Consider the following 9,058-nt stretch of genomic DNA (forward strand, 5'->3'; position numbering starts at 1 on the left):
GGGGCGGAGGGGAACTGAAAGACAGAAGGGAGGCAAACGTGCACAAAAAGGTGAAGTAAATTAGGATGATGTTTACTGTTTTTTTTGGTTGTTTTTTTAACTGACTGTGTATTGAATCCAGAGGATACCGAGTACACCATGTCTGCTTTATGTTGTACCTCTTTCACCTACCTTCCAGTACCACGTGTGGAAAAATCTGGTTTCCGTCATTTTTTTCTTTTTTTTTTTGAATGAGCGGGTGTTCAAAATAAACACAGTGATTATGACTCAAAAGTAAACATGATCCACTTTTAAATCCATGATGGACACTGCCAGCGCCCATCAGATTTTCACCTGTGCTGTACTTAAGTTGCTGTCAGTCATATAAACAAAAGCAGTTTCTTTTTCCGTAGGTTGGACACCAATGAAAAAAACCTGGCTTAAATTTAGAAACCTGTCTTCTTGTATTTTGCAGGTGTGTCAGCAGCAGGTTTGTTTCTTTATATACTAGTATTATCCTACTTTTTTGAGCAAAATATCAAACTTTTGTGTAGCCTATAGATTATATGTAAGTATATATGTGTAGAATGCTAAAAGTATGAACTAGATACACATATTTTGGTGGACGTTTTTGACATGTGATCAAATTGATCAAATGTTCTTCTACAGTTTATGTAGACACACAATTGTCCGAATCCTTATTTGCATTTAAAAAAAAAAAGTTTTTTACAAATCTGACTTATCAAAGGTAAAATCAATGTAGCGATACCCATGGAAAAAGGAAACATATTTAGGCAATCGATTACTCCAACTATCATTATTATATTCAACCTCTCTCCATTTATTGCAGCATTTCAGAAAAGCCAGGGCCACATGAATTTTGACAAAGCGCATAATAACCTCTAGTCTGTGATGGTGATGATGATGATGATGATGACACTTGACACTGCAAATTCTTCAGCACGAGCGATCTCATTTCCCAGCCTCCTCCTTGCCTCCTCCCCTCTCCGCCATTGCTGTCCGCATGTGATGACGTCACATGGCGGCTCTCTGCTAATTGAAAGAAAAATGCGGGTTTTATCGCTGCTAGAGCAGTAATAGATTTAATTAGAGAACGCCCGGAGATACCGCTTTCAGAATGAACAACAGAACATCTTATTTTTATGACCCAGACGTGGGCAACTTTCATTACGGTGAGTTTAGTGAATGGTCGTGTGCAGGCCTACAAAGGGAACTAGTGCTAACGTAAGATAGCTACAGGCTAATAACTCCAAGGAGGCGTTTTGCTTGTCGGTGTTGTCGGTGGCAGATCACACTCTCTGGCTGCATTTGGAGAATCCTTCTTCTCCCTTTCACAAGCATGCCTTCCTATTTAATGCGACGTGTTTGTATCTTTCAGAGCATGTGACTTGCTGCGCTAACGTTATTAATGTTTCCTTTTTAAATGTCACTCCGGTTCAAATCTGCCCTCACGGTGAAACCGTGCACGTTTCAACTTCATATAATAACATCACTTTTAAACATCAGAGCTGCAGAAAAACACGGAACCAGCATCCACGCAGGGCATGCTGGTTCCTCATGTTTCCTTTGGCTTTGTTGACTGTTGGCCGGAATTAAAACAAGATGTTTGAAGCTGCTTTGGGAATACTGGTTGACATTTTTCGTCATTTTCTGACATTTCGATCAAATAATCTGTTGATTATTTGAAAATATGAATAATTGTTCAAAGTTAAAACCCTGAATTTGATGTAGCACAGGTTCTTTATTTATCGTTCATCAGTCTGCTCGGTGTGGTCCTGAAATACGTCCTCTAGGTTTTGATACCGGTTGTCACAGAAGTCACTCTTAACATGCACCCGTCAATAACCTGCTCTCCAACGTGAACCCTGTCTCCGCCAGGTGCTGGTCATCCCATGAAGCCTCACCGCTTGTCTCTCACTCACAGTCTGGTGTTGCACTATGGACTCTACAAGAAGATGATGGTGAGCGGTGCTGAGAGGTGGTGTCACACTTTCACATCCTGATGATGTTTTACACACTGACATTTGATCGCATACAAAAAAACTTCACACTGTGCTTTTCCTAATCAGGTGTTCAAGCCATACAAAGCATCTCAGCACGACATGTGTCGGTTCCACTCTGAGGACTACATCGACTTCCTGCAGAAGGTCAGCCCCAACAACATGCAGGGCTTCACGAAGAGTCTCAACACGTTCAACGTGGGAGACGACTGGTGAGTCACTGATGGTTTGCATTAGAAAATAAAGCCTTCTGTGTCTTAAAAGGACATTTTAAATGTTGCATCATTTTCAAGCAGCACGATTGCTCTTCTGTAACATTAGTGATCAGTCAAACGTGTAAATGCACCGGCTCATAAGCTCGATTGTTTTACCGGTAAACAAACTCGTAACCAAAACACCTTGTGTGTCCGTGTGCTTCAGTCCTGTGTTTCCAGGTCTTTTTGAGTTCTGCTCACGATACACAGGAGCCTCTTTACAGGGAGCAACGCAGCTCAACCACAAGGTGACACACAGACACACGCTCACAACGACAAACGCACAAACCCAACTGTTGTTTTTGGCGTGGAAGTGAAAATCGCTGCTCTGTGCTGTTGGAGCCGTTTCCCCGTCGAAAGCATCATCGGCACTGATTTAATAGTCGTGTTATGTCGGGTGCCGCCGTGTTCACTTCCTGTCCTGCTTTGTGCAAAGAAGCTGGTGATTAAAGAGACGCGTGTGCAGCAGATGACACGCACGAGTAGTTCTGACCCGTGTTACCGTGCAGTCTGAAAAAGATGCGTGTCCATTACCAGTTGAATTGAAACGGTCCAGTCATGTCCGAGGTGCATCCTTGGATGCATATTTCGAAGGTACTGTATGTATCACTCGCCTTATGCTGCCATTGCAAATATTTAATGTAGTTTGTTCAGTGTTGTGTCTTTATTTGCTGCAGTGTAAGGTGGGAAGAGAATATTTACTCATGCAGTCCACAGCTGGTTGTATTCAATTGGGCAGGTCATCATCGCGATAAATTAATCTGGTTATTTTTTGATAAATTGTTTGCCTATTAAATGTCCCCCAAAAAATGGTGAAGAAAGTTCCTTCAAAACCTGTCAGAGGTGAAAAAAAACCAACCTGTTGAAATAATTACCCAACTATCAAAGTAGCTGCTGATTTCTTTTCCTGGTTGATCGAGTCATTGCATCGCTACGTTCCATTCAATTTGTAGTAACCTTCCTTCATGCTGAGACCTTTTAATTGATGCTGATGCTGCTTTATTTTCCAGATCTGTGACATTGCCATCAACTGGGCCGGAGGCTTGCATCACGCCAAAAAATTTGAGGTCCGAACAAAGTCCTGTATATCTGTGTCATTCCTCTCTGCTAAGCTCATTTAATTGAAATGGCTCTTTCGATAATGGAGGACTAAGATATTTGTCCTGTGTTTGCAGGCGTCGGGGTTTTGCTACGTGAACGACATCGTCATCAGTATCCTGGAGCTTCTCAAGTAAGACGACCGTCTGAATGACTTTCACCATGTTTTCTGCGTGCTTCTCTTCACAACTCTCCCGCTCTGTGTGTGTTCCTCACAGATACCACCCTCGAGTTCTGTACATCGACATAGACATTCACCATGGCGACGGCGTCCAGGAAGCTTTTTACCTGACGGATCGAGTCATGACTGTGTCCTTCCACAAGTATGGGAACTACTTTTTCCCAGGAACAGGTGAGTGCTGCTTTAAGCATCTAAGAAATAGTTTGTTCAATCGCGATCACAAATAATGAATAATTTTGTAATAAAAACAAAACAAATTCAAACAATTTCTTACACTAATTGCAGTATTTCGAAGTTCCCACAATGTCTCGCAATAGTCGCTCAGTAGAAACTCAATGCACAAAGTCGGCCTTTCCAAACAGTCTGCAAGGCTCTTCATCCTCTCCTCATCATCAGAACAAACCACCTGCCAGTTTACCTGGAAATAACAAAGCAGAACAGCAAATAATGTGGTTATATTGTTTATGTTTATTATCATAGGAAGTGATTACGTAACTCTTTGTTCATCAGTTAATTAGAAAATGTTTTACCGTGACCTGCAATTTTACAGTAAAGAAAAACTAAATTCCACAAATTGCTGCTGCAAAGGGAAACCTTTTTATCACAACGGTCTCAAAAAAAAAACCTCAGTAAAATCTGGAGGAAGTGGTTGTTGTTCAGGGAGTGTCAGTTAGAGTGGACGCTCAGCGTTGATGCTCGAAACATACGGATCAGCTCGGCATGGTTCGGAAAAGTAGGAGATGAAACACTGAGAACACGAACAGAAAACCGTGCAAATGTCGACGTAATTGTCAGCTTTGCTCGCACATTTCACCAGTTCAGTGTTGCGTTGTTTTTGTGGCTGTAGAGTTGTGAACCGGTTGTGTCCGTACATGAGTGCATCCACAGATAACACGCGTGTTTCCTGTAGGTGACATGTACGAGGTGGGAGCAGAGAGCGGCCGCTACTACTGCCTCAACGTCCCTCTGAGAGACGGCATCGATGACCAGAGTGAGTGCAGAGATCCGACCGTCGGCGTGGAGCGCTCTTAATGTTGTGTTGTACTGCTTGACATCATGTGACCACCATCGTGTGTGTGTGTGTGTGTGTGTGTGTGTGTGTGTGTGTGTGTGTGTGTGTGTGTGTGTGTGTTTTTCAGGCTACAGGCAGCTGTTCCAGCCGGTTATTAAACAGGTGGTAGATTTCTACCAGCCGACCTGCATCGTCCTGCAGGTCAGTCAGTAGTTCTCAAAGCTGTTTGAAGTTACTGTTTTCATCTGAGGTAATGTGCTGTTCACTCTGTGTGTGTGTGTGTGTGTGTGTGTGTGTGTGTGTGTGTGAGAGAGAGAGAGAGAGAGAGAGAGGAATTGACATTGTTTCTGTCTTTGCAGTGCGGAGCAGATTCTCTGGGCTGTGACAGACTGGGCTGCTTCAACCTCAGCATACGAGGACACGGGTGAGAGTTTTCCTACTTCAAGTCAAGTGTCTCGTTTTGAAACGGTCAACACGTGAACTCGATAAGTTAACAGATGATGGAATCAGCACGCGTGCGCTGCATCTCAAGCTACAGTCTGCACAACACAAGGACATCGGATCGAGTTTAAAGTTTAATAAGGTGGTACGGTGGCTGCCTGCGGATTTCACATCTTTAACCTGTGTGTGTGTGTGTGTGTGTGTGTGTGTGTGAATCTGTCTTTCAGCGAGTGTGTGGAGTTTGTAAAGAGTTTTAAGATTCCTCTGCTGGTGCTGGGAGGAGGAGGATACACCGTGAGGAACGTGGCTCGCTGCTGGTCAGTCTGATACACGACAACAACAACAAGATACACAACAACAACAACAACAACAACCACACACACACCCACCCCCATAAATCCCTGTTTAAGTCCAGCTGGTGGTGAGAAGGACCCGTGTTGTGTTCTTGTGTTTGCAGGACCTTTGAGACGTCTCTGTTACTGGATGAATCCATCAGCGACGAGCTGCCGTACAGCGGTGAGTCGTACTCACTCTCACCTACAAACTCACCATCAAAGGCTTCTCGGCGCGATGTTACACGTTTGCTGCTCGCTCTGCTCCGTCAGGTGTTTATTCGTCGCCCGTCTTCGTGGGCCGCACCGACAAATCCCTTCACCGAGTAGGAGGAGTGTAACTGTGTGCGTTGGTCTCCGGCTGTTTGCTTCAGTGTGAACGTTCCTCGGTCGGGTTCCAGTCACACGTCTGTTTACGTCGACGTACTCGTGCTCCCGGAAGGATGCGAGCAGGGTTAGCCGTGAACGTTGGGCCGACACTCTGCTAGTTTTATTAAACATGTACGATGGGCGAACTCACAGTTTGAGTGTTAATCGGACCTCCTGCAGGCAGAGTTGATAAAAAAAAGAGTTCAGTTCTATTCTATTTTATTTATATAGCACCAAATCACAACACGGGTTATTTCATGGCACTTAACACATTAAAGTCCTTACAGCAAGACTTTACAATATTATACAGAGAAACCCAACAATTCAACAATTCCCACATAAGCTAGGAGGGAAAAAAACTCCTCTTGAAGGGAGAAAAAGCTCCAACAAAGGGAAGAAAAACTCTGTTTAACAGGTAGAAACCTCCGACAGAACCAGGCTCAGAGGTGGGCGGCCATCTGCCTCGACCGGTTGGGGTGAGAGGAGAGCAGAGAGAGAAAAGGACAGCATAGAGATAGAAGACATGAACTGTTGGTGGAGACGACAAGCGCAGGGCAGAGACATGCAGCTCCATGACGGGACATCTGCAGAAGAAATAACAGAAACTACACGAGCGAGGGAACTGAATGGAGACAACAGACAATAAGAAAAAGCTGTGGGAGAGAAAAAGCATGAAGTTAATGAGATGTGATGTTGAGACATGAGTTATAGAGAGTTAAAGAGTGAGAGGAAACGAGCTCAGTGTATAACGAGGTCCCCCAGCAGCCTCGGCCTATAACAGCAGAACTGCAGGACAGTTCAGGGTTGGCAGCGTTATTGACTGACTGCTGGCTTTAATGGTTGAAGCTAAAGCTGTTGCCAATGACATCATGTTTCATGGATGAAGTCCTGTGTCTACAGTGATTGGTTGACCAGTCTGTGTCAGTGATCAGCTGTCATTCATTCACACTGATTGAAATAGAGTTATATCAGAATGTTTATTTTTTTTTTCCAGCTGAACAGTCGTAGTATTTCTACTTAAAGCTCCAGTTTGACCTGAATCAGCCTTATTTCTTTATTTATTTCTTTATTATACTGCAGATGTTTAAACCATCACGTCCAGTGGTGTTCGATTGTTTTGACTTGGATGAGCTGATTTCATGTTTATGAACTCTCCACGATTAAAATACATTACCAATAAACAATCATTACTGCTGTATTTGTCTCAGACTGAGGAGCTACTTTAACTATACTGAGGCTTCGTTGACGGCTGGTGCTCGATTGGATCAGAGGGAGGGATGCTCTGCCTGTGATTGGTTGTGACATTGTGGGAGGGGTTATGTTTAGGATGAGGATTTAGTTTGAGGTTCAGGACCAGCTGACCGACTCCGTTACAACCACTCGGTGAAGTTTGCTTCCCTCCGGCTGATCCAAACGAGAGCCAACCCGACCTTCAGCCTCGTGTTTACATCAACGGACATCTGAGGGCATGACTTTTTTTTAATTTTTTTAAAGAATGAAAAAAGGAGGACGAGGAATGGATCTAAGCGTTCCTTTGTCTCATCTTTTCCTCCGCAGAGTATTTTGAGTACTTTGCTCCAGACTTCACGCTGCATCCTGACGTCAGCACCAGGATAGAAAACCAGAACTCCAGACAGGTAAACACATCCTCCCACCTTAAGTAGGTCCGACAGACACGGTCCTCCGGCAGTTGAAACGATTCGTGGTCGATTGGCTTCCTCACCGCGTCCGTGTCGCTGCAGTACCTGGAGCAGATCCGTCAGACGGTGTTCGAGAACTTGAAGATGTTGAACCACGCGCCCAGCGTCCAGATCCACGACGTTCCGTCCGACATGCTGAGCTACGAACGCAACGACGAGCCCGACCCCGACGAGAGGGGAGCCGAGGAGAACTACACCAGGTCAGTACGGAGGCCCGAATGATGCCGCGTGCGTTTTAAAAGGTTTCGTCCGTTTTCCCTGATCTTCTGTCGATGATTCAACCCCCGCAGGCCGGAGGCAGCAAATGAGTTCTACGATGGCGACCACGACAACGACAAAGAGAGCGACGTAGAAATTTAAATCTTCAAACACCACAATTTAATCCCAGGTTGTAAAAAAAAACACACAAAAAAACGGACACACTTCTGGAAGAACCGACCCGACTCGACTCTGAGGCTCACCGCTTCCGCTCGGTCGGTTCTCCGTCATTACCTCAACATCACGGTCGGTCCGTCACCAGGACGCAAAGGAACAGACGGGAACGTTGCACCACTGCCGTGTATATAATGTCGTGAGTTTGAGCCTGAATGTGGGCACTGCTGTTTATGATGGACACTGAAACATCAGCTGTGTTACATTCATCCATATTAAGATGTTTTTAGTTTTTCTCCTGTTTGTCTACACGGACATTTTATTTTACTTTAGTTTTCCCGTCTGCAACCGTCTCCATGTTCTTTAATAATGGAACGGGTTTGGCTTTTGAAAGACTAAATGTGCTCCGTAACGAGTTACAGGGGGAATGAAACGTTGACACATTCCTTATTCAGTGTCTGAACTTAAAACACCAATAGATTCGTGACTTAGACTTGCAGCCTCATATGTAGATGCACTTCCTGTCAGTCCAATACATTTTAGGTGGAGTCCTGCGTGAGAGATTGCAGTGAACATCTGAAGGTTTCACTGGGGGGGGGGGGGTGAAAAACAGCAAGTTAGCAGCAGGTGTCAAGGACCTTTTGATTTATTTACACTTATAACAGTTGATGTGAGAGGCTGTTAAAGTGCCTGCTAGGATCCATTGGTCACACATCAGCCACTTCAGATGGTTAAAACCCTGCAAATGTGCACGATTCAAAATAGCATTCATTTTCTAAACGTTTCACAGCCTCTGCGCGGTCGTGTACTTTGTGAATTCTAGTATTATTCATGTGCCTTAAGCTCCGAGAAGTCGAGCACTTGTGTGGAGCTGGGCACTTTCACATCACCTCCCATTTTAACTTCACGCCGATCTACAAGTGAACATCTGTCCCAGGCCACCAGGAACACCCCCCCCCCCTCCTCCCCCTTCCCCCTCCTGTCTGTTCATTCCTTTCCTTTCCATTTTTTTACTGTATATACGTCTGTCATGTGTCGACTGGTGTTAATGTAGAGGAGGATGACTGTGGTGATGAGGCAGTGATCAGATGTCAGAGAGGAACTTTACTGAATATATTTCTGGCATCAGAAGCCACAGTAGAAACACGTTCTACTTGCTACCAGGCCTCTTTCAGCCACAAACAGCTTTTATGTGATTTTTGATATTGTTGTCAGCAACTTGTTTTTAATAAAAGAAAAATGGAATTTCTTGTACGCGTGTGCGCGTGTGTGTTTGTAATATCAAAGAATTGAATTAGA

At 44.4% G+C, this 9,058-nt stretch overlaps 1 protein-coding gene across 1 annotated transcript; it reads left to right on the plus strand.

The window, feature by feature from the left end:
• Positions 1–1,002: 1,002 nt before the first annotated feature.
• On the plus strand, positions 1,003–9,009 carry hdac3 (histone deacetylase 3). The gene is made up of 15 exons (XM_069170510.1): positions 1,003–1,172; positions 1,879–1,961; positions 2,070–2,212; positions 2,421–2,502; positions 3,265–3,321; positions 3,430–3,485; positions 3,571–3,704; positions 4,444–4,524; positions 4,673–4,746; positions 4,905–4,969; positions 5,214–5,303; positions 5,444–5,502; positions 7,245–7,324; positions 7,430–7,587; positions 7,678–9,009. The coding sequence occupies exons 1-15, from the start codon at positions 1,118–1,120 to the stop codon at positions 7,745–7,747; spliced, it is 1,287 nt and encodes a 428-aa protein (XP_069026611.1). The 5' UTR covers positions 1,003–1,117; the 3' UTR covers positions 7,748–9,009.
• The last annotated feature ends 49 nt before the right edge of the window (positions 9,010–9,058 follow it).

The sequence above is a fragment of the Embiotoca jacksoni genome, unplaced genomic scaffold (assembly GCF_022577435.1).
Source record: "Embiotoca jacksoni isolate LCO1_2020_lvr unplaced genomic scaffold, fEmbJac1.0.p SCAF_5, whole genome shotgun sequence".
Taxonomy (NCBI): Eukaryota; Metazoa; Chordata; class Actinopteri; family Embiotocidae; genus Embiotoca; species Embiotoca jacksoni.